The 26,942-nt window shown below is 32.9% G+C and overlaps 1 protein-coding gene across 1 annotated transcript; it reads left to right on the forward strand.

Moving 5' to 3' along the window:
• Positions 1-5,112: 5,112 nt before the first annotated feature.
• On the forward strand, positions 5,113-10,947 carry LOC115990216 (probable protein phosphatase 2C 15). Its single transcript, XM_031114065.1, has 9 exons — positions 5,113-5,679; positions 5,944-6,469; positions 6,899-7,070; positions 7,201-7,354; positions 7,432-7,495; positions 7,605-7,712; positions 7,860-7,985; positions 8,154-8,386; positions 10,538-10,947. The coding sequence occupies exons 2-9, from the start codon at positions 6,260-6,262 to the stop codon at positions 10,755-10,757; spliced, it is 1,287 nt and encodes a 428-aa protein (XP_030969925.1). The 5' UTR covers positions 5,113-5,679; positions 5,944-6,259; the 3' UTR covers positions 10,758-10,947.
• The last annotated feature ends 15,995 nt before the right edge of the window (positions 10,948-26,942 follow it).

The following is a 26,942-nucleotide window of genomic DNA, read 5'->3' on the forward strand; positions in this document are numbered from 1 at the left end:
TCATGCATAAAGTATTTTTACGCTATGCCACTCATTTAGCAGTTGTCTTATATATAAAAAAAGTTCCCACTAAATCAATGGCATTTAATATGTGGAATTGTTTATATATTATCGTATAGGTAAGGGAACTAATTTTTTGTAGCAACAATGTAGCAGTATTACTATTATTTGTATCTGCAAGAAGGATGTTAGTTAATACTAGTATTTGGCTGCCTCTGAGAGAGAATATTAAGACGCACGATACTCTCCATGTATCCTCCTCTGATCACGAAATAATAAATTTTACCATGAATTTAATGAGATTTGAGACTCGCTGTTATACTTTTCCAATACTATATAATTACTAAAAACTGACTGGCACCTCTGAAATGTAGCAGTGTTTTAAAAGGTTCTTTCTCTAGCCGTAGTTGCTCAGAAATTCTGTGGACTGAAAGGTGAAAGCAGCAAAGAGCATTTTATAAGTATCATGTGTAAAAAAAAATAAAAAAAATAAAAAAAAACTATTTTGACACGTCAAAAATCTATTTTATCTGTATCATATATTTTATTCTTTTACTGTTTTATTTAAATATTACTTTATTCATTCTAATTTTTATTTTATTCTTACTTTTTTTTTTTTGGATAAACAATAGTAACAAAAGAGAGAGAAAGTTTGCATAGTTCCCAGTTCCCAATTATCATAGAAGAGAGAGAAAGTTTTAATAAAAAATGCTAAAATATTTACCGCACATCTCACAATACACTTCTCCAATCATCGCTTTGGCAAATGCCAAATTTATTTAACATATGATAAATCTCATTAAGGTAATATTTTGTGTTTGGTGTATTAAATGCTAAAAATTTAGCATTTAACATACCTGATGCTAATACTCTTAATGATAGGCAAGATTTAGGTATAGTACCTAAGTATTATTTCTTAGATTTCTCTATTAAGATTCTGTTACTTAGATTTTTTCTCATAAGATGAAGCTATATTTTTTAGTAAAGTATCTGCATGACTAAATCTTAAGAGAGAAATCTAAGAATAATATCTAAAGTACTGTACTTAAGTTTTGTCCCTCAATGATTCATTGAATTGTAGTCACTGACATTTGTCACGCACAAAAGATGTGAATCCTACTCTATTGAGCATGCTTCTCCATGAAAATAAAAATCACTATTCAATCTGTTTTTTTTTTTTTTAATATTTAAAATTTTTTATTCAATTTTATGGGCAAGCCGAAAGAGGCTGGGTTAATCTAGGTGGAATTTGGTGGTTAATTTTTTTTGGACAAGAATGTAAAAATACATTTGGGGTTTGAGTAATTTGCAAAAACACTTTTTTTTTTTTTTTTTTGGAGAGAAACACACATTTGGTGCTGTAATTCTTATAATTTTGTTGGATTCTATAATTGCCAAAATAATTCAAAAGCTAAAAATTCTGTAATTTTTTTTGACAAAAAAAATTATATGACCATCACATAATTACATTAAGAAGACTTACTAGGTGATTTGAGCCATTAGTATCATTATAATTTATAATCACATGATTTTTCTATTCATAATGGAAATTAGTTTTAAGAATAGATTTGACGAATATAAAAACCACCCCTAGTTATAAAACAACTTAAAGGGATATTTTTGTAATTGACCCAAACCCAAATGTTTTTGCAACCATCTTTTGTTTTTTACTCGATCAAACACGGATTTATTTGGGATTTTATGGGCCACTCTACTACCCTACCCCATAAACGCATAGGCAAAATGGACAGCACGTGCTACTCACCTGATCACTTAATTAAATAGCTAGTAGGCTAGTACTACTGATATAATAGAGCACAATAATGTTGGCTTCGAATATGCATTCCGCACTATTTCAATTCTAGGTATGTGGACCACGCCATTATGCCGTACGGTAGTTTTGGCTTGCTTCCACTTCCTAACCACACGTGATCACGGGAGGGAAGGAGATGGCCTTACGTGAATACAAACAACCATTTGTCAATTACAAGCAAAGACATGGATGGTAAGAGCATTCATAACAATGAAACTAAAAATTTAACTATTTAATACTATAAAATGTTAATTAATCTATTTTATTTATTCATTTTATAAAATATTTAACAGCAGTGAATTTATTTTAGTTTTCAACACAATAAAATAATATAAACATAACAATAAAATAATATATCTACTACAATAAAATAATATATCCACTATAATAAACAACAATCACAACCACCGCAATTGCTACTGTTGCCACTACTGCCGCCACCACCGTCGCCGCCGCCCACACCACTACAATGATATTTTTTTACCACTTCAAAATTTTAATTTTTGAGAAAATTTACCACTTCAATTAAATATCCATTCTTTATTATTTTTTACTCTCTCTTCCTCTCTGTCTCTTAATCTTTCTTTGAACCAAGATGCCAACAAAGTTATCACAACCCAAACCCCCACCAATGTTACCAAACCCATCAAGGAAAAACCCAACAACCCAAAATTGCAAACCAATCTGCAACCCACCACAACAACTTGATCAACAAACCACCAGAGGCTCTCGCCTTCCTTGCAGCGCAGGTTTATGGGTTATGCCATAGGTTTGGATTGGCATTGCTTCGATCTTTCTCTCTACTCTATCTCTGTGGGTTTGTGTTTTGTGTTTTGTGATGTGGGTTTGGTGGATGGGCTTTGCTTCGGTGGCAATGGTCCGATCGGGTGTTTTTCTAGTGGTTGGGTGTCTAATTCGATGGGTTTTATATGGATTTTATGAGCACCACCACCGGCGAGCTGGCTAGCGAAGCTGAGAGGACGTAAGGGATGCCAGAGAGAGAAAGAAAGAAAAAGAGAAAATATTATTTTAATAAAAGAAGAAAGAGAAGTTTAATAAAATATTATTATTATTTTTAGCTTCTTGCTACAGTGCACAACCATAAATAGTTGTGCACTGTAGCAAGAAGCTAAAATTTTTTAGCTATAGCTCCACTATTGTAACTTGCATTTTTGTGTTTTGGTGAAGCTAAAATAGCTATATAGCTATTTAGCTTCACTACTATTAATGCTCTAATAAAATTCACTCATTCCTCTAAAAAATAATGGGTAATAATAGCAAAAAGAGTGGGGTTAAAGGGACACAGCTTGTGTCTAGTGCACTGAACACAAGCTTAACCATGTTAAATATATTACAAAATTTTATAATATAGAATATATATATTTTTATGGAAATTTATTGTATAGATTTTATAAATTGATGTGTCATAAAGTAGTAAATTTGTAGTAATTTTAACATTTTTCTAACTAAAATGTATTTACTAAGTTATTATGCATTATTTTTTTTTTTTTAAATGTAAGATTTTTTTTTTTTTAAATAAGTAAAATGTGCCTTAATTTTAGGGTTGTAAATGAACCAAGTCGTTCATAAACAGTTCAAACTTAGCTCGATAAAAAACTTGTTCATATTTGTTTATTTATAAACAAGCCAAACTTAAACTTTAATTTTAGGCTTATTTAATAAACAAGTCAAATCCAAGTAAAAAAAAAAAAGTTTATAAACAAGCTTCGTGAACATTAGGGCATGATACAAAACAAGTTGAATCTATACTTATTTATGGGTTTGGTAATAAAATTGATAAGAGTTTTGACAGATAAACTCATGTCTTTCTAAAAATTTAATTAGTGATAGTTTGGAAAGCGTTACCCTCAGCACGTCTACGTTTGGCGTTTAAAAGGTAAGTCCCACAGTAACTGTGCACTTGTCAGCTAACTCCACTTTAAATGCAGATTATATATTTTGTTGGGTCTCACACAACACTATTCATATTTAAAAATTATTTTGCTACAGTGTTTTCAGTAATAAGTTTTTAGTTTTCAGCAAATAAACAATATTCAAACAGACCCTTAATAGCCCTAAACTAATGAGTAAGGAAAATTTTAATTAATTAGGAGTTGAGAGTCTTGAGACCACTCACCCAAACTAAATAGGCTAGATAATAAGTTTGATATGAGCTTGATAATATACTTGTGTTGGATCTCAAGCTTAAAAGCATGATATTGAGCTCGAGTTTGGCTTCATTAATGAATTAGCCAAGCTGAGTTTAAGTTTTTATATTTTATAATGAACTCAAACTTGAACATTATTTGTAAGCTTGATTTAAGTTCAAGTCAAGTTTGAACATTCTACTTTTCTTGTCGAGTTGAGATTAAACATTCACTACTTTTACAAAACTTTGCTTATTTACCGCCCTACTTAATTTTATAAAATTTAAATTTGAATTTTTAAATTTATTAGTTTATCTTGAGATCTTTAAGGGTCCGTTTGGATTGAACTTATTTTTGCTGAAACTGAAAATTGAAAATACTGTAGCAAAATAATTTTTAAATGTGTGAATAGCACCATGGGACCTATTTTAATATTTTTTTCTGAATAAAGTGGTTATGGGTCCCATGAACAGTGAGTGAATAGTGCTGCTACAGTTGTGAACAATAAATTTTGTCTCCTTGAAACACGTGAATAAAAAAAAAAAGAGGAAAACGTTGAAATGAAAACGTAGACACCGAATCCAAACCGGCACTAAGTTTTTTTTTTTTGATTTTACAGAATATAAAATTTATATTCTTAATTTATCTTATTATTAAATTTAAACCACAAAGATATAAAAGTATAACTGAAATTTTATTTTATTTTAGACAGGTATTTACGATTTGTCAAATTCAAATATCCTTTTATTGGTTGCTAGTTGTCAATCACTCCTTAATCAAATCTTAAAATTTGCCTTTAGCTAAAAATAAGGAACACAAAACAGACTAGAGCTGTTGACTGTGGAGGTGGAGTGTGGGACCACAAAGTAAAACAGTAAATCTACTCTCTAGTCTATACTATCCTATAGCACTAACACACAGACCCAAAACTGTGTACTGCAGAACGTGTACACATCATTGCCATCGCAGAAACACATGCAAACTTTACTCCACGTGTCACCTTCCCACAACACTTAGTATTTAAAAAAAAAAAAAAACCTCTGCAATTTCAACATTTATTAAGCTCGTACAGTACAGGCCCACCTTTTCCTCTCCATTATTCTCGCATCTTTGTTTACAAATTTAAATATTTAATCATCCTCGAACAAGAATCTAAAACAAAATGTATACTCAACTAAAAATCCTAATATAAAAAAAGTTTGTAGCTTTTTCTTTGGGAGAAAACCGAGTTTCATGAATGTGGGTTTGATGACATATTGCTTTAGAGTCAGCAAAGTCACTTTCTTGGCTTGCTCGCTTTCTTTGCCTGAATAAAAAGTTATAGTTTAGTAGTAGTCGGTACCGAATTTTACTGGCATTTCTTTTTCCCAGTGGAAAATTTAATCTTTTAAGTTTGTTTATTTGAGTGTTTGGTGGAGGAAATTGTTGTGAAGCTGACCTCAAAGATTTCAATGCCTTTTTTATTGTGTCTATCTCTCTGTCTCTCAAAAGGGAATTTGGGTTTTCGTTTTTTTTAATTGAAGCGTTTGGGGTTTGGTTATTGGTTCTTACAGTTCATACCTTGTCATCAATACGCGTTGCGTATCTTAGTTGATTTTCTTCCAAGTATAAGTTGTTGTTTTAATCTCGTTTCGTCGACTTGGGTGCTATTGTTGCTTAGTGTCGCAGTCAGATCTGGCATTTTGCCTTTGCTCGAACCGCATTTGGACATTCTCGTAGGTAATTGTCTATGTCTCTCTCTTCTTTATCTGTTGGAATCTCTGTACACTGTTTGGTTGCCGAGAAAACTATAGAGTACAACAAAAAGTAGAATGTTTTTGTTGTTTTTAATTTAAGATTAAAGTTTCATTTTGTTTTTCCACCGACATTTTTATTTGTAAGCAGGTCGAGTGTAGAGTTGAATGATCAGATTATTTGCAGGTTGTTTTTTTTTTTTTGATCTTAGATTGACTTTGTTCAGTGTTTTGTCAATTATGAATGCAGATCAGGTTGGAAATCCTGAGGTTGATTTAGAAAAGTTGGAATTTTTATGTTTGAAAATTGGGAATTCGTGTTAGTTATACAAAGGCGGATACTGGGTTTGTGATACGTAGGAAGTTTATTGTCATTGATTCCAAGGAATTTGCATTTTGGCTGAGTTAAACTATATAACAACATAGGATCTTTAGGTATTGGAGTTTAGTATGCTATTGAGAGAAAGGGTACACTAGCTTGAAGGTCTTGGGCCTAAGACTTTGTCGTGGAGAGAAAGGGTACAATAGCTTGAAGGTCTTGGGCCTAAGACTTTGTTGTGGAAGAAATGGCGTCGAGTGAAGGGAAGCGCCATCGTCATAATCTTGTGCCTCTTGCTGCATTGATCAGTAAAGAGATGAGGAGTGAGAAGATGGAGAAGCCGACTGTGAGATATGGGCATGCAGCTCAGTCTAGGAAAGGGGAAGATTATTTCCTGATTAAGACGGATTGTCAGCGAGTCCCAGGGAATTCTTCATCAGCGTTTTCTGTATTTGCGGTAAATTTTCTCCCTTGCTCTCTCAAATTCTACTTTGCGATGCTGCATGAACTAGACCTAGATGTTCAACTGAGTTATATATTATTGAACCATTATATATGCACCGAGTTTATGGTGCTTTCCTCCTTTTTTATGTTTAGAGTCTTTTTCTCTTTTTTATGCTCAATATGTTCAGAGTATTTTTCTCAATTTGTAAGAATGATGTCTTTGTAAAGAAATATGTTTCGTGTTCTGTTATTACTATAGAGATTGTGGTTCAAAATATACTTTCTTCCTTGTTTTGGCGTGTTCTGGTTGTCATTGATTGTATTGTTAAGCTCTGTGCACTTTTGAATTTTGCTTAGGTATAGATGTATTGTCTTTGAATTTTGCTTAGGTATAGATGTATTGTCCTACATAATGGGTCATTGTTTTTCTTCTGATGTTCAGATCTTTGATGGACACAATGGAAATGCTGCCGCCATTTTTACAAGGGAGCAACTGCTGAATCATGTGTTGGGTGCTATTCCCCGTGGGCTTGGACGGGAGGAGTGGCTTCAGGCTTTACCTCGGGCATTGGTTGCTGGGTTTGTGAAGACTGACAAAGAATTCCAAAGCAGAGGCATGGAATTGCCCCCTACCTCTCCCATTTTTTAGTATCCTATTTTTTAGTAGAAAATCATTTGTTTGCAGTGTTTAAGTCATACTTATTGTGCTTGATAATGAACTAGTTCTTTCTTGCGTGTCTCCAGGAGAAACATCTGGAACCACTGCTACGTTTGTAATAGTTGATGGGTGGACTGTGACAGTTGCATCTGTTGGAGACTCCCGTTGTATTTTAGATACTCAGGGTGGCACTGTTTCCACCTTAACTGTTGATCATAGACTTGAAGAGAATGTGGAAGAGTGTGTGTCTATTTTAAAGCCCTTGTTTATTCCCTTTTCCTGAATACACATAGTAATTGAATGTTCCATGATTGCAGGAGGGAACGTGTTACTGCAAGTGGAGGTGAAGTGGGAAGGCTTAGTATTGCTGGTGGTGCTGAGGTGTGCATTTAGGTTCTTAAAATTTTTTCTAGAACAACTGCAGACGTTCCTCCCTCTATTTATCCTTGTTATTTTACGTTTTGTAATATGCAATTTTTAACCTCTACAGATTGGTCCCCTCCGTTGTTGGCCAGGGGGTTTATGCCTTTCTAGGTCAATTGGAGACATGGATGTTGGAGAGTTTATAGTTCCGATACCATATGTCAAGCAAGTGAAGGTATTTATTCTTTTCCATGCTTATGTTATTTTCACATTTATCTTCAATTTTTTCTTCAAATGTCTCCTAATATATTTAAAAAACTCTGAAGTATGTGCATCATAGCATCTGCATTCCAAATCCTAACATTCTTCATTTCTATAAAAGCTTTCAAAGGCAGGTGGGAGGCTTATAATTGCTTCTGATGGCATCTGGGATGCCCTATCCTCTGAAATGGCAGCAAAATCTTGTCGTGGGTTGCCTGCTGAACTTGCAGCTAGGCAAGTTGTGAAGGTAATTAATTAAAACTCATTACTATGCTAAATCTTCTGGCTAGTTGTGTTTGAATCACCATGGCCTTCTGCTCCCTGGTTTATCATAAACCATGGGCTAGAGCCTTGATTTATCCTTACATTAATTTAAATGCTAAAAGCTTTGATTTTTTATTGGATTATTCTTTAGGAAGCATTAAGGACAAGGGGTCTAAAGGATGATACAACCTGTATAATTGTCGATGTAATTCCTCCTGATCCTTCAGTACAACCCTCGACTCCTCCTAAAAAGCACAATAAGCTAAGAGCTCTATTTTTTAGGAAGAGGGCTCACGATTCTGCTATAAAACTTTCAAAGAAGCTATCAGCTGTAGGTATAGTGGAAGAATTGTTTGAAGAAGGCTCAGCAATGCTTGCTGAAAGGTTAGTACATCTATTTTGCAAATTTTGATTTTTGAATGATCTTAAAAGCTTACAATTTTGCATTGCTTGTTGATCTCCTTTTCCTAGCACTTCATCTATTGCTGCCTCTTTCTTGTAAAAAATTGCTTTATTAAGTAGATAGCTACAAAGGGCTTAATAAAAATTCTATAGTAAAATAAAAAATAAAAAAATTAATGGGCAACTATATTTTAGCATAATGGAAATGTGCAGGAGGGAGATTGAGGGAAGAAGGGGAAGGACAGAGATTTGATTTTATTCTCTGTACTCATATAATAGTCGTACATTAAAAGATAAAAGTCCTTGATGACAATAATATTGATTAGTACATTAGAGACCTAATTGACAATGCTCTTGGAGCACATATGTGCACAATGCTCTACTTGGTGAAGCAAAATAACTGATTGCTTCTTTAGTTTGGGATGGTAATTGTTGTGAACCATTAAAGTTTTTTGTCAACTTAGATTCAACCATCAGGAATGGTCTGGACTCTAGACTGAGTACTAATCCATATTTGGTCCTAGGTTAGAAGTTATAAGCAGATACAGTTAAGTTATGTATGGGGTTGTCGTCATACCATACCTACTTCTAGTGGAATTGCTCTCTAAATTTGAATCTTCAGGTTGCAGTTGAGAGGAAAAAAATGTCTTAATAAATTCTGTTCTTTAGAGTGATGCTGAAGTTCTGAGATGGTGATGTAAGGCAAAATTTCATACTTACCATTCAAGTTTATTTTTCATATTTTTATCTACTTTTCTGATTTTTAGTTTTTCAAATTTTATTTTCTTATTTGCAATTTTTTTTTAGGGGTTTCTTTGTCAAAATAAGGTTCTTATATGATAGACTGATTAAAGTTATTTTGGAATATTTTTACTTGGAAACTACAGGTTCTTCTAAAGCCTATAAACAGACCTGCAATGTTTAAAATGAAAATTACAATTCAAATGAAATAACAACTCAATATTTCAATAAAATTGAGACTTAATTTTGTTTTCTAATTGATTCAAGATTTTTTTTCCATCCATCCTTGTTTATTTATGAGTGCATGTGTTTATTTATTTGTTTAATATTTTATTCTGATAAGTATGAGTGCACATGCTATGCACCTACTACACTATTTTTTTAGGTGGAAATGTGAGATGACTTTGAGTGCTAAATGAAAATATTTCTGCACATTAATTATTAGTTTAAAGTTAATGAAAAATTACACTTTACCACCCTAAACTATACTTTAGATTACAATTTGTACTCTAAACTTTTCGAATATATGTTTTGCACCCTAAACTATGATCCTTTACACCCTGAGTCCCAACGTTAAGTTTTCCATTAACTTGGGTAGAAATTTAAAGTTTAGGGTGCAAAGTGTAATCATGAGTATAGTTTAAGGTGGTAAGGTGTAATTTCTTCGTTGTTTTTAAGGGATTGAGAAGAGGGACAATTGGGTTTTTTCACATGATGTCATACTTTTCCATCTAAGTTAATGGCATACTTAACGTTGGAGTGTAAAGTATAACAAGGGTCATAGTTTAGGGTGCAAAATGTGCATTCAAAATGTTTAGGGTGCGAAGTGTAATCTAGAGCAAGGTTTAGAGTGGTAAAGTATAATTCCCCCTAAAGTTAAAGTTAAAACTTGAACGTCTTCTGCAGCCTTCTCAAAAGGAGTCTTTTACCTTGGACTTGAAGATATGTGGAACCTTCTAATTTGGTCCACATGGTAGAACCTGTAGATTACATTGTTTTAGCTAGTTATGCCACACTCTTGAGTTCTGTGCCTGATGTAGCTTGCATTGTCTTCTCAGAATATGCTGCATTATGGGGATCTGATTTTACTTTATGCTGTAAAATATGTTTATTTGTAAGTTGATCCGCTTTTCAGATGGATTATTATTTTTTGTTTGTTTGTTGAATAGAAATCTTCACCCTTTTAGGAAGGGAATGGGGCAAATTAAGCCATTAACATTGTTATAAAATGCCCGTATGGCTAGTAGATGGCATACCCTTTTCAGTTGGGTGTTTATTCTTATAGTTCAATCTCTTGATCTTTTTTCTGGGGAACCAAGTTTCTTATCTCATGAGAACTTTGTGCTCTATGATTTTGGGTTACATCATAAATTATAATCACGTGTCTTGCAGATTGGGAAACGATGAGTCTACTGGCCAATCAACATCTGGCCTTTTCGTCTGTGCTGTATGCCAAGTTGACCTTGCTCCAAGTGAGGGCATCTCTGTTCATGCTGGTTCCATCTTCTCCACCAGCTCAAAGCCCTGGCAAGGGCCTTTTCTTTGTGCTGATTGCCGTAACAAGAAGGATGCAATGGAAGGAAAACGTCCTAGTGGAGTTAAAGTAACATAGCTCCTATATTGTTTCACCCCTATTCTTTACCCCATAAATTCAATTTTTTGAAATCTCCTTTTTCATAGGCTAGGCAATTGTTTGAATCTTACTAAAAGATGTTGCATAAAATGTATATGTAATATCCGCAAATAATGTAAAATGAGTTTTAGCATTCAACTAATAGAAGGTTTAAGGAGCAACTATCTTATATGTTTGGGGTGTATCTGGAAATCTACAGTTGCTGAATATGATAGTTAAAATTTGGTATTTAGGTTAGTTAAGCCAGGTCCATTTATTCATGGGATCTATTTAGTTTAATTGGAAAAATATTTAGTTGTTGAACAAGTAATCTAGGTTTCAATCTCGCCGAGACCCCCCCAAAAAAAAAAAAAATATATATATATATATATATATATATATAAATACAACTGATTCTTGGCTTCCGTAGGTTCAACAATCCTATTGTATCTATTTATTTTATTATTATTATTTTTTTATATAAGATAGAATTTTAATTTATGAAGGGGGTTCTATAATAATTTTTATTATTATCATCAAGTCAAGATACGGATCGGTTTTTGGTATAAATGGGGATAGAATACACTAGGCTCATTTTCTATATCAATTAATGTAAGTTGATTTGCTTCTAGTTCAGATTGATATATTCTAAACTATTTCATTGATACTCTTGACTTTCCAAGATGTTAGGGTGAGCGTGTATTTCGGTAGGTCTTTTTTTTTTTTTTTTGGGCGGGGGGGAGGGGCTTGTGTTAGTGTATGCATCCAAGTAAGTTCATCTCTATGTATGCTTGGACGGGGATGAATCTCATTACGTTAAGAACCTTTAGGTAAATACACATAGGATGAACCCCTATGGCTTAAAAGTAAACAAAAATGATATATAGGGTTCGATGAATGTGTACTCTTAAGGTATACATTAATCATTCATTTTATGAAATTTTTTATGAAAAATTAGAAATTTTTTTCCAAAAAGTAGGTCATTTTTTCATAAAAGAATTTCTAAAATGGTTTTACTAACTTATGTCTTTTTATATATATATACTAGTCTCATCACACGCGCTCCGCATGTGCGACAAGGCTTTTTTTATTTATTTTGAGTTTAATGTGATTTTTCAATTTGAATTTATCTATTGTTAGTGAGGTTACACTGGAAGAGATTTTTAAGAAACTAAAATTTAGGATTTGAAATAAAGTAAATTGTTAGATTTAGTGTGCTAGTTTTTAGGAAAAAATTATCAAACATGCATGAGATATATTTAAATAGAAAGTGTGCTAATTTTTAGGAAAAAAATTTCTATGATAGTTTTTTTTTTAAATTTTATTGAATTATAATTTTAACCCTTTTTTTTTTTTATATATATATTTTTTAAGAATAAGGATTATCTAATTAGCTTAGGGGAATTTTTGATATTTTCTAAAGGCATAACCAATTTTCTAAATCCTCTTAATATATATATAAACTAAATTGTAAACTATATTGATGACTCTTTTTTCGTCCCATATGGTATTATTTCATTGACCCACACCACATCAACATATTATTGAATTTTGGGTAAATCCCTTTTAAAGTCCAAAATAAATTTATATCTTATCCAACTACGTGGATTGTGCTCACATGGCTCACAAGATCCTTACTTCAAGAGACGGATTCATGGTTCACATATCCTCTTCATCGATTGGGATCATAACCCACGACATCATCAACATCAACATATGGATCGGGCTCAAGCAATGAATCAAAGCTTACGACCCATATTACCTCTCTCGTATTCATGGAAACCGGCTTCTCGAACAAAAGCCCATATTTACACAAAATGACAACAAAATCCAAGGTACGTCATCTCATCTTCGGCTTATGATCCAAGCTCATGAGTCTCTTTGGGAAAACTTTGGGAGTCATGGTTTGGAGAGCCAAGAGGTATGTTCAGTAAAGTTCTAGCGGTTTAAAGTAGATAAAAGAAACATGTTACCTGGTGTGTTTTCTCCAACTCCCTGAACTCTGACGAGTCAGAGTGTAGCGGGTAACATATGATAAGCCTCTCTTATCACATAGCATTTAAAATAATAAAACTCTAAATAGAGAGTGTGCTAATTTTTAGGAAAAAAAATTTCTATGATAGTTTTTTTTTTTTTTTTTTAAATTTTATTGAATTATAATTTTAACCCTATTTTTTTATTATTATTATTTTTTTAAGAATAAGGATTATCTAATTAGCTTAGGGGAATTTTTGATATTTTCTAAAGGCATAACCAACTTTCTAAATCCTCTTAATATATATATAAACTAAATTGTAAACTATATTGATGACTCTTTTTTCGCCCCATATGGTATTATTTCATTGACCCACACCACATCAACATATTATTGAATTTTGGGTAAATCCCTTTTAAAGTCCAAAATAAGTTTATATCTTATCCAACTACGTGGATTGTGCTCACATGGCTCACAAGATCCTTACTTCAAGAGACGGATTCATGGTTCACATATCCTCTTCATCAATTGGGATCATAACCCACGACATCATCAACATCAACATATGGATCGGGCTCAAGCAATGAATCAAAGCTTACGACTCATATTACCTCTCTCGTATTCATGGAAACCGGCTTCTCGAACAAAAGCCCATATTTACACAAAATGACAACAAAATCCAAGGTACGTCATCTCATCTTCGGCTTATGATCCAAGCTCATGAGTCTCTTTGGGAAAACTTTGGGAGTCATGGTTTGGAGGGCCAAGAGGTATGTTCAGTAAAGCTCTAGCGGTTTAAAGTAGATAAAAGAAACATGTTACCTGGTGTGTTTTCTCCAACTCCCTGAATTCTGACGAGTCAGAGTGTAGCGGGTAACATATGATAAACCTCTCTTATCACATAGCATTTAAAATGATAAAACTCTATTGCTTTTTTCCTAAATCCTAATATTTATCATATAACAAACACTCAAAAACTCCAACCATCTAAGTGTTGACAAAATAACTATTTATTTAATCTCCAACTGTTCCTATATGAATTTAGAAACCTAAGTTTATTATTCTACATAAACTTATTACTATTTTTAGCTAAAATTCAACTCAAACACATGGCTAAATTTGATTGGCTATCTTTAATCTTCAAATATAAAATAGTCATAATATCTTTAATACCCAACTGCCATCTATTATAATCAGACCAAATATTCCCCTGCTAGAGCAGAGTATTAAATGCTCTTTTTGCTCTCCAAGATTAAGTCACAACATAGTAAGAATCTCTAAAACTTCATTAACTATCAATCAATAATTTTATTACTTACTAAAAATGTGTTGTAATAGAATCTTGGACTAAAAATATAAATACCCAAAAGAGGAAGCCTTTCCAGCAGAACACTAGCACTGTGTTCAACACTTGACACATAGCTGAAAGTGACATCACTAGCCATTTAATGCTCAATCCCAGAAGCCAGTTGCTATACCCAAAATAGCAAGATATCCTTAAAAGATATCTTACCATTTTTAGCCAAATCCATGAAATAAATGCTGTATATTCTCTCCAGCAGCCTGACATCATCTAGCAGACCTCATTTACTTCAACCCGAAGCAACAGTTGTTTTATGACAGCTATGATAACTTTTTTTGATAACTGCGATAGCTTTTTCAGAACAGTTGTAAAAGCTGACCCAACAGCCTTAACATTATAGAATTTCCTTATTTGGCTAAACAAAACCAACTAAAGAAACTATATTTTTCTTGTTAAAATCCTTTCCTTTTTAGCTGGTCTTTCCTCCAACTGATCTTACCCAAAATAGTAAAAACCACTTAAAGCTAAACATACCATTTTCAACCAAATCCTAGGATGGATTTTTTGAAAATTTATTGCTGATTGGGATAGATTTTTGGTTGAGATTCTTTGCTAAATATCCCCTTAAACTCAACTATAAATAGAATCCCTCATCAACACACCAATAGAGAAGAACAACTCTCTCAAAAACTTCTTTATTCTCTCTTCCTCTAATTATCTTCTTAAGCTCTTAATGAAGTTCTGAGCCTCTAAGTTTTTAGTTTCCAAATTAAGAACTAAACTCTTCAGCCCTTAGCTCATAACTACCTTTCATAAGCCCTTTTCCATCCTCCAGTAGAAAATCCTAACAACATTGCTAAACACACTACAACACTATTACTCTTCTTATACTCATTCTCTCACTCTTCATATTCAGAAAATACATTTCTCTTGCTGCTCATATCTCCAAATACCTAAACACATCTCCATATTCTTCTCTTACAAAATCTTTCCTCTTGGAAAGCAATCACTATAACTTCTCTAGCAGCTATAATCTCATATCTTTATTATCTTTAACCTCTTTATCTTTCATACTTCCATGTATCTTACAAATTACACATCTCACAAATTATCCATACATATTCCAGATATATATTACAAACTCATCTCTCGCCAAGTATCCATACTTATTATCCATACAAACACTACATACCACAAAACATCTATATCTTTTACTATCTCCATTCTTCTCAAGAGATATCAAATACTCATACCAAAAGCTCTTCTCATGGAAGGCATAAACTTCTAATACTAAAGTCCTTCTCCTACAAGGACTAAGATCTCATATCAAAGCCCTTTTCCTAGTAGGTACAAACAATTCTTACAAAAGCCCTTCTCATGGAATGCACAAACCTATCTTACAAAAGCCCTTCTCATGGAAGGCAATACCGTTCATAAGTTCACAATATCTAAAACAGCATTATTAAAGGGGAAATTAGTGCATGATAAAGGGGACAAATTTGACCAAACTTTGCACATAGCTGGACATACTTTCTCTCCCTCCAGTTGCACCCATTTTTTCCCTTCAATCTTGAAGTTATCATGGCAAACTGTCTCTCCATTGCTGGAGTCATTTTGTTGGAATATTATTAATTGACTGATGCTATACAGTTGGAGCTAGAAACTATACAAAGATAAGTCACTATGTTTCCATATCTTTAAATTTACATTATTGAATATGTGAATACTTTACCTTTAAATACATATTACTTTATTTCAACTACTATTACAACTATTAATCAAAGTTGTTATATCAAACACATATTATTTATTTATTCAACCATTATCATGATTCCTAGACTTTAGGCTTGAGCCATTTTGTAGGCTTAAAAATACGCTAGAAGCCATTGGATTACGTGGCCTAATGTTAAGTTCTGGACTCAACTCCCCAAACATATTCGGGTCTAGCAAGGTCATCCCTCCAACGGACATCACGTGGCTACGCACTGAAAAACGGCCCCCAAACAAACTACAACCTTAAAATTTGGGAGTGTTTGGATTTACACTCAGAAGTTTCAGAATTTGGGTTTTACTCCCTAAGTTCTATTCCGTTTACATCAACAACCCCTCTATCCATATTTTTTATTAAGTGTCACAAAAACTTGCCACATGTATTTAGTTTATTCAATAAAATGATGTGACATAGCACAATAAAAATGATGTTGTAACATTTTATTAGATGAACTAAACATGCGTGGCAACTTTAAAAATGTAAAATCCAAATTCTGAAACTGGTGTAAAATCTAAACACTCCCAAATTTTAAGATTTTAGTTTGCATAAAAGAGGGAGTTAGACCCCTTTTTTTTGTGATCTCTAATGACAAGTAACGGATAGTGCTAGGGTTCTGATTTTAGGGTTTTGTACCAACCAATGTACCTTCCACAAGTGTCAAGTGCCTTTTCAAAGGCTAACCATTCATGGTCTATAAATATAGTCTCCATATTAGTTTTTTATTATATATTTTTTTATACTATCAGAGAGATTCACAAAATTCTTCAAGGTTGCTACTTGAAGTATTCTTACTTTAGTTGTATTATAACCTCAATATTTAACCATTTAACTTTATCATTATGCAATTGGGAGAAACAATGACCTATTTTTGTATCTTTAACCATTGATGCCTTCGTGAAAAGCATGCGTTGAAACAATCAAGTGTTTCATTATTGCTGCTTTTTCCTTATTCAAAAACTCATTACTTATTCAAAAACGAGTAAAGAGATTCTTGGTGATAGGAGAACCTTTTTTTTTTTTTTTGGTTGTTGTTGTTGTTTTTTTGATATAAGATAGAAATTTCGTGTGAAGCTTATTTTTGGAGATTTGAACTCTAATCCTTACTCTTCACACCTTACACGCATTTATATTTGTGGAGTGACTATCGCATCAAAGGTGTGTGGTGGTAGGAGAACTTGGTTATAATAAGCAAAGAAAAGGTAGCAAAAATTTTTCCACATTCAAAACCAAGTTCTCATGTCCTACGTGTAAAAAAAATTGCATATAATTTTATTTTTGTTCAATGTAAAACAGATTGCATATAATTTCATAAATTGTTTCCAATACATGTATAAATCCACTTTCCAAATACACAAACAGTTTAGATCTCAATTGCAATTCATGAAATACAATTCAAAGAAAAAAAAAAAGTCGCTCAGCCAATGGAAAAATTAATCATGCGTTCTATCATTGGTTGTTGTTCTTTGTGGTAGATAAGGGATACCATCATCTTAACGTTTCAAGTAAACTAAAAACTTCCACAAAAATCTTCTTGATTACTAGAGAGAAGAGAAGACTCAGAGAAATTTCAAGTTTTAAGCTTTTGGATAGTTCAGTATAATAAATACCCCGAAGCAAAGAACAAGCTGGAGAGGAATGGAACACTACTGTACGATATTGAAACCATCTCTCAGGCTAATACCAGTGTTGCAATATTAAAGGATTTAATTCTTCCCAGCTCTCCATTCATTCATCTTTTTTCAACAAGTAGAGATGTTATGATCCTAGTATCCTACATTAGGTGAGTTCTACTCATGGGTTCTTAAATGAGAGTTCTACTCCTGGGTTCCTAACATTTAAGAACTCATGAGTAGAACGTGGAACTCACACTTGAAAATGGCTTGCAAGGGGAGGGTGCCTAAGAGCTTACACACACATGGTTAAACTTATACTTAATCCACGTGGGACACTAGGATCATAACTGGAGAATTTCATTGTACCACCTATGAAATGGAAACTATATAGGTATAGGAATAATGCAAAAATATTTGGATATGCATATGCGCATTCATGAAATATATTATTATACATGTAGGTTTTATTTTTATTTTTATTTTTATTTTTAAATATTGTTCTGTTGTAGTTGTTCCTAATAGATGTGCTTTTACTATTTCTGCTTCATGCCAAAATCAAATCCTCTATAGAAACTGCTTTAACTTCGTTGCAATGAAAACTATATAAGATACATAGAAGCTAGTTTTAATAATGCTTATGTAAGGCTGTTAGGATTTCAAAGCTTTAACTTAATTTTGATCTTCACTGTTTAACTAACACAATTTTTGTTTGAATCTTATTATAGGCACTACAAGAAAAAGGACTATTGCGGCAGGCCAAAAGCGCTGCTAAGGGTACATTTGACCTTTAGTGGCGGGTTTGCGGCTGTAACAAAAAGCGCCGCAATAGATCTACCATTTAGCACTGGTTTTGCTCTATTGCGGTGGGCAAAAAACCACCGCCATATGAGGTTAGAATTCGGGCCAATTGACCTTTTAGCGGGGGGATTTGCATGCCGCTATAGGGCTTCATGTACAACCAACCATATGCACATTTTAGCGGTGGTTATGCAAGCCGCAATATGTGTGAAGCTTTAGCGACGGGCTATAAACGCCACTGTAGGGCTTCAATTATAACATAATTTTTGACCTTTAGCGTTGCTTTTTGCCCGCTGCTATAGGTTAATTTTTTTTCCCCTAAGTTTTAAAACCACAGTCTTATTACAAACAACTTGTAATAATTTTAGTTCTACAGAAACAATACAACAATACTTGCCAATTTTAGTTCCCATGGGTTTCAATTGGGTTTTAAAACCACTATTTGCCAATAACCTGTTCAAAGACCTATTTTAAAGAACCCATAATAATTTTGGCTCTATTAACACAATACCACAAACATAACTAATTAACAACATCATAAATATTTTCAAACTAACATAATATTAACATAGAAATATATTATCAAATACATAACATTGTCTATTACCATCATCATAAGATTAACAAAAAAAGATGTGATCCTTTGAATAAAACAACCGCTCAGTATAAGCTAATACCATAATTAAGGTTCCAAAGTATTTAAAAATATCCTCCAACACTTGCAAAAAATGCGGTTATAGCAATGAAGTTCCTTGTACACAAAAGAGTCCCCAAACACCAAGATAAAATCTATAAGCATCTTTGGTGATGGGATGCAGCTGATGATTTTTGGATAGGTGGATATTGTTGGACCAGAGGAACATCCTACATACAAATTATGATTACTTACTAAGTGCATCTAAATGGAATAGAATGACAAGAAAATATTACCAAGGCAAAAAATGGGAACAAGTTCAAACAATGTCCTATATATTTATATATATATATGATCTAACTGATTTGGATAGAATTGTAGTGCTACTTAACTGAGGGCTCTTGCAAAAGTCATATCATCTAATAGCTAGCATTAAATCTATTTTCAGCATTGCACAGAACTTTTGATTTCAAATGGCTAACTAAAGAAATTAAGTGCACCTGGTAAATAAATATCAAATAGCTAACTAAAGAAATTAGCATAGTGAAAAATATAGTCAATAAACTAGAAGGGCATGCGTAAAAAAAAAAAACATGTATAGCCATCATAAAAATTGAACACTGAGACATGTTAAGGTCTCTATTATGGAAAATAGAGTTACACCATTTCTAAGAATTGAATTACTTTTAATAAGTCTTTAAAGTAAATGTTGGAAGGTCCAACAGTTGGGGCATGTTACTTTGTGAAACTGAAATTCTCAAACCATTTAAAGTTGTGGTTTTGCAAACTAGAATGGCATGACTAGCTGCTTGGTCACAAAACAATTTGAAATAGGATAAATGCTACGAGCCAACTATATGCCATACATGCTACCTGCTATAATTAGGGTGGAATGTAACTTATCAAAATAAAATAGGGTGTTCTAAAGACAAAAAGCAAAGAATCGAATATACTACAAACTGCTACTATCATTTAATAGCATCCAAAATTGTAAACATACTATAAGTATGTCCATCACATTCCAAATTAGGCTACGGAGAGTAGTACCATATCTAATTGACTAGTCAAATGACCCAACAACCAGTTATGTTCCTAAGAAAACAATGAATTTAAATGCATACAATAGTTATCAACACATTTGGTAACTATAACATCATTACTAGCAATATTATTCAGGAATGGACATCTCTTTAAATATCTCATTTCATTTTAGTGTTCCTCATGTGTAAAAAAGATAGAAAGAAGCCCCTAAAATGAATTAATCAAATAAAAATAACTCAACAAGAATCATTCAATATTACACAAAACAGTCAACACTCCCAATATCATCTAAAACCACCTTATATCTCCATGCAAGCCACTTGCTTGCCCCAATTCAATAGCCCACCACAAATAGAGAGAGAGAGAGAGAGTACCTTAAGTCTAACACAAACAAGTTTACTTGCTTTGTTCACATGAACTTGTAATGCCTCTTCTTTTTGCAATCTGCCAACAAGGAAAGAATATATATAAACATAAGTTCATTTGTAATGTCCTTTTCTTCCTCCACTTTAATTTCTCTCTTCTTATAATTATTAACTTCATGTCCCTACTCTTTTATTATTATACAATGGCAGGATTGCAAGAACTGAACCATACCATTAATATTAGATAAGTAGTATTCATAATAAACCAAAGATCCTGTTATCATGTCCATATGAATAGTATAACATAGCAATCAAGTACCCTCCGTCTAATCACTCTTCTAGTAGTTATATATAATTCCTAGCCAACAAAAATTAGCTGGGCTCTTAGATTGTAATATTCAAAGGTAAATAAAGGGGAATAGAAGAAAGAAATCTAATGAAAGCATGAAGAACATTTAAAGTAATTACTTATCCTCTTTTGATTAATCACAATTGCCAAAATAAAAAACTAAGAATAACTGACAAAGCACCTACAACAGAGCCACCATGAATCCCTAAACCATATCGACGTTGAAAATCTCCACGCTCCATAAACCAAAACCCACAATCAAATTTCAAAAATTTAACAATGCCACCCCAAATTATAAGCAAAACCCAGATCCCAAATTTGATGAAGAGGTCAAACATAGACGTGTTGACAAGTTTCCAAACAAAAAGCCAGAGATAGTAGAATCACCTTACACTACATATCATGAAATGTGCCCAAACATTGATGCGTGCACCCACAAATGTGGGAGAACATAACAAACAAAAGAAAGATCCTGGTCACAACACTGCCTATCAATGCAGAATTAGCAATACCTCTTCATCCAAAAGTTCTTAAATAGTTAAACTCACTAAGAAATCATTGGCCCCTAGCCCCTACTACCTCTACCCACTGTCTATTACAAACACATAATTCAAACATTATTAGAAGACCTGAAAGAACTAAAGTATGAAAATAATGATAAATTGATATTTCCATCAACATTGAAGTCAAAGGTGCTTTTAGAGTATGTACCCTCCATTGTCAATGTCACGGAAAGCAATTGCACAAAATGAATGTCTCAAATTTAACCACTAGAAGTGAAAAGAATACACATGTTGATGACCGCTTAAAACTACTGCATTCACAACTACCAATGATTCTCCCATTAGTAATGTTCAGCTCCTTATTTATGCCATTCAAATAGTATAGCCAAACATGTGCATGCATACATTCCATGGTAAAATGAATCACAACTGAGAATATACAAAGGCCTCAACTAAGCCAAAATGGATTTAATCACGAAACCAACAGACGATGATCATTGTCAGATACAACAACATAAAAAGAGAGCCCACTTGGGAATTCAATTTGTACACGCACTCTATCAGTAAATTAGAAAACAAATTATGTCAAAACTGTGAGCAACTAAAAGGCTTTTACTTGGTAAGTAAAGTTAGCTCACAAGTTCAGAATTGCACTTGTAGACCCTAAAGTGAAAATACCCAAACAGTAAGCACCAAGATAAATTAATCAAAAATCAAAATTTTCAAAATAAATTTCAGAAACAGAGCTGGGGTATTGAAACAGGTCAACTATGCATTACTTAACATATTCAGGGAAAAAAAGAAGAGAAATATTAAACAAAATTAGCAAAAGATATATAGGGAATAAATTGAATACTGGGAATGAAAGGATAAAATAGAGAAAGGTGAAGAGAATGGACAGATTGGAAAAAAAAGAAAGAAAAAGGTCCCAAATTAGGCTTTAGATCAGAAACTGAAAATACAGGACTGAATCAAAAAAACAACAACAATAAATATAACTCTCTCTCTCTCTCTCTCTCTCTCTCTCTCCAACTATAGATTGCTTTTGATCTTATCATAAGGTGGAGGAATCATTCTACAAGAATAAATAAAATAATCAATCCAAACCACCCATATTTAAATTTATTTATATAAGAAGAAGGTTAAAGAAAAAAAGGAGAAAGAAGATGGGGTTAGTGTTGATGCAAGATGGTGGCAGTTTGCGGCGGTGGCTCGTGCGGATGGAGAGAAAGAGAGAAGAAGAGTGATGGCTTAAAGAGAGGGAAACAAATTTTGGGGGAAAAAACTCTAAGGCTCTGTTTGGGAGTTCATAAGGGAATAAAAATGAATGGAATGTATTTAAGTAAGAGAAATGAATAGAAAAGAATAGAATGGAATGAAATTAAGTAACCTTGATTGGATATTTTAAAATAAAGGAATGGAAAATAATGAAAATGAATGAAATGTAAGTAATCTTGTTTGGGAGCAACATGGAAGGAATGAAATTGAATTATTTTATGACAATATGAATATTAGACCCCTATTTTAAAATAAAGAATTGAATATATAGGGGTATTTTGGGAGTTTCAGTAAAAAAATTATTAAAACTAATTTTATTCCCTCCCATTCCTCTCAATTTTGAAGGGAATGAAAATTTGAGGTTTTAAGGGAATAGAGAGGAATGAGTGTTCCCTCTTACCCATTCTATGCCCTCTCACTTAAACTCCCAAACAAGGGAATGAGTTTTCCATTCCCTCCATTAAAACTCTCAAACAGGGGAATGGAAGAATATTCTAAAATGATTTTTTTTATTCTTTTCCATTCCATTTCATTCGCTCCTCCCAAACGAGGCCTAAGTAAAAAACTTAAGTCAGATTTTGGCTTTGGGGGGAAAAAAGCTAAGTGAAACACGTTAGGAGGGAAACAAATTTTTGGGAAATTTTGGGTGGGAAAAATAAAAAAAGATAGATTTATTTTGAGGAAAAAATAAAAATAAAAATAAAAAGACAATTTTAATTAATTACCATTTTGTCATGCATTTTGTAATTGTACATGAATCAAACACATCTATATATCTAAGTGAGTTAATGAGTGCAAAATATTAAGAATATAATATTAATGTGCTATGAAATAAATTTAAAAAAAAAATCCCATATACTCAATAAAAATCACCACACAACTTTCTCCAAAAATAAAAAAAAAATACCACACAACAAAAATTATATCTAATTAAAAAAAAATGATCATAGCTATTATTAAATTTACGTAAGAATTTTAATATGTGACTAACTACATTTACTTTTTTTTTAAAAATAATATGACTAATTGGATAATCAGATTGAGAGAACATAACCATACAAGTACACAGCACATGTCCATCATGCATCATATTTAGATTTGAAATCTAACTGTTAGATTTGAAGAGTATAATGAAAGGTTAATTCTGGTAAATTATGGTCACAATCAAACGGTTGGATTTAGAGAAAGGCGCGGTCAAAGTTGGTCAAATCCGGTCAAACTCAATAGATGGTCCCGAGACCATTGGACTTGGTGAAATTCATTTTCAAATCCTGATCAATAGGACTGAAGAGTATGGTGACATACTGGTGTTGGTGAAATTTGAGACCAATTGGATAGTCAGATTGAGTAAAAATAACCATACAAGTACATAGCACATGTCTATTATGTGCCATACTTAGATTTGAAATCTAACCGTTAGATTTGAATAGTATAATGAAAGGTTAATTCTAATAAATTATGATCACAATCAAACAATTAGATTTAGAGAAATACGTGGTCAAAGTTTAGTCAAAGTTGGTCAAACCCGATCAAACTTAATAGATGGTCCCAATACCATTGGACTTGGTGAAATTCATATTCAAATCTTGATCATTAGGATTGAAGAGTATGGTGACATATTGATATTGGTGAAATTTGAGACCAATTGGACAGTCAGATTGAGAGAATATATATAGCCATATAGGTACACAACACATGTCCATCACATGCCATACTTAGATTTGAAATCTAACCGTTGGATTTGAAGAGTGTAATGAAAGGTTCATTCTGGTAAATTATGGTCACAATTAAACGATTGGATTTAGAAAAATGTGCGGTCAAAATTTACTCAAAGTCGGTCAAACCCAATCAAACTTAATAGATGGTCCCGATACCACTAGATTTGGTGAAATTCATATTCAAATCTTGATCATTAGGATCGAAGAATATGATGACATATTGGTGTTGGTAAAATTTGAGACCAATTGGATGGTTAAATTGAGAGAATATATATAGCCATATAGGTACATAACACATGTCCATCACGTGCCATTCTTAAATTTGAAATCTAACCGTTGGATTTGAAGAGTGTAATAAAATGTTCATTCTGGTAAATTGTTCATTCTGGTAAATTATGGTCACAATTAAACAGTTGGATTTAGAGAAAGGCGCGGTCAAAGTTTAGTCAAAGTTGGTCAAACCTGATCAAACTTTATAGATAGTCTCGGTACTACGGGACTTGGTGAAATTCATATTCAAATCTAGATCATTAGGATTAAAGAATATGGTGACATATTGGTGTTGGTAAAATTTAAGACTAATTAGATGGTCAGGTTAAGAGAATATAGTTATATAGGTACACAATACATGTCTATCCTGCGCCATACTTAGATTTGAAATCTAACCGTTGGGTTTGAAGAGTGTAATGAAAAGTTAATTTTGGTAAATTATGGTCACAATTAAACAGTTGGATTTAAAGAAATGCGTGGTTAAAGTTTAGTCAAAGTTGGTTAAACCCGGTCAAACTTAATAGATAGTCTCGAGACCATTGGACTTGGTGAAAATAATATTCAAATCTTGATCATTGGGATTGAAGTGTATGATGACATATTAGTGTTGGTTAAATTTGAGACCAATTGGATGGTCAAATTAAGAAAACATAACCATACAAGTACACAACACATATCTATCACACGCCAAACTTAGATTTGAAATCTAATTGTTGGATTTGAAGAGTGTAATGAAAAGTTAATTTTGGTAAATTATGGTCACAATCAAATTGTCGGATTTAGAGAAAGGCGCAATCAAAATTTAGTTTAAGTTGGTCAAATCCGGTCAAACTTAATAGATAATCCCAATACCACTAGACTTGGTGAAATTAATATTCAAATATTGATCATTAGGGGCTTCAATTGGCTAGCAGTGGCAGTGAGTGCTAATAGGGAGAGGCCCAATCTAGGGTTTGAGAGTGAGAATGCATGGTGATGGTGGGAAGATCGATCTTTGGGTATTGAGATCAACGATGTGAGATTTTAATTTTAGAGTGAGAGACAGAGAGTGTGTGTGTTTTTTTTAGAGGGATCAATTAGATGAGAAATGAAAAGGTTAGGGTCTATATTGATAGATTTAGGTGGGGGGGGGGGGGAAGGGAAAAAAATTGGACTAATTATGGTCAATTCAAAGGTCTATTGCAGCGATCACAAAACCACTGTTATAGACCAAAACAAACGCCAGTAAATCTTAACTATAGTAGCGGGTTTATGGGGCGCCACTATAGCTAGGTATAACACCGCTAAAACTTACATATTGTGGCGGTTTTTGATACCGCCGCGATAGTATCCCCGCAAATGCTATATTTATTGCGACAGGTTTCTAGGGCGCCACTATATCTATGTAAATGCTGCTAAAACACACATATTACGGCGAATCTATGTACCACCACCGTTGTGTGCCGCAATAGATCCAATGTACAGTGGCGGTCCAAAAAAACGTTGTAATATGCGACATATAGTAGCAACTTTTGCACCTGCCACAAAAAACCTGCCTCAATAGTTCAAATTTCTTGTAGTGAGGGATTAACAAAAGGATAATGGTGATAACATTAGGTAAGAAGCCTCTTCAATCATATTTCTTGAAGCAATTCATAATCACTTGTGTGCTTGGACAGCATAATGAATTACATTTTTTTTTTCAACACATCTAAGGTTACAAGCCATCATGATTTTCTCCTTATCTAGGTATGAGTATAACTAATTATCAAAGTGTTATATCTTATGCAATGATAAGTTTTCAAATTACTGCTCTCACGGCTCTATTTTCCCCATTTTTGTAATCGTTCTAAAAGGACGTTTCTTGCATGTACAAAATTCAACTTCTAAGACTTATCCTCGTCTTTCATTTAGGGAAAAAAAAAAAAAAAAAGACGTCTCCACTTTTCAACTTCAATGATGCATCTTTGTTGACCTACAATAGATAATCTTTTACAAATCATGCCAAGTCACCACAAAAGAATGCAAATTTTGAAAGGTTCAAAAGATTCTCTAACTGATAATTAGAGTTGTTTTTATGCACCACATAACTTTGTAATATCTATTCTTTGATTACAATCACTTTATCATCTAGAATTTGAGTTCTAGTGGTCATAATCTGCTGTTTCTTGGGAATGCTCTCATCTAATAAAAGTAAGAAGGAAACTCCAACTTATCAGAACATAAAGGCCTTTTTAAGGAACCATGGACCACTTGGTATTAGAAGATACAATTATTTAGATATAAAGAAAATTACCTACTCCTTTAAAAATAAATTAGGCCAAGGTGGCTATGGTGGTGTATACAAGGGGAAGTTACAAGGTGCTTATTTTGTGGTTGCGAAGATTTTGAAAGAATCGAAAAGCAATGGAGAGGAATTCTTTAATGAGGTTGCAAGCATTAGTAGGACCTCCCATATTAACAATGTCACTATTATAGGTTTTTGCTTTGAAGAATCTAAAAGAGCTCTCATTTATGAATTTATGCTAAATGGATCTCTTGAAAAGTTCATATATAAAGAAAATCCCTCAAATGCTAACATTCAATTG

Source organism: Quercus lobata, chromosome 1 (genome assembly GCF_001633185.2).
Source record: "Quercus lobata isolate SW786 chromosome 1, ValleyOak3.0 Primary Assembly, whole genome shotgun sequence".
Classification (NCBI taxonomy): Eukaryota; Viridiplantae; Streptophyta; class Magnoliopsida; order Fagales; family Fagaceae; genus Quercus; species Quercus lobata.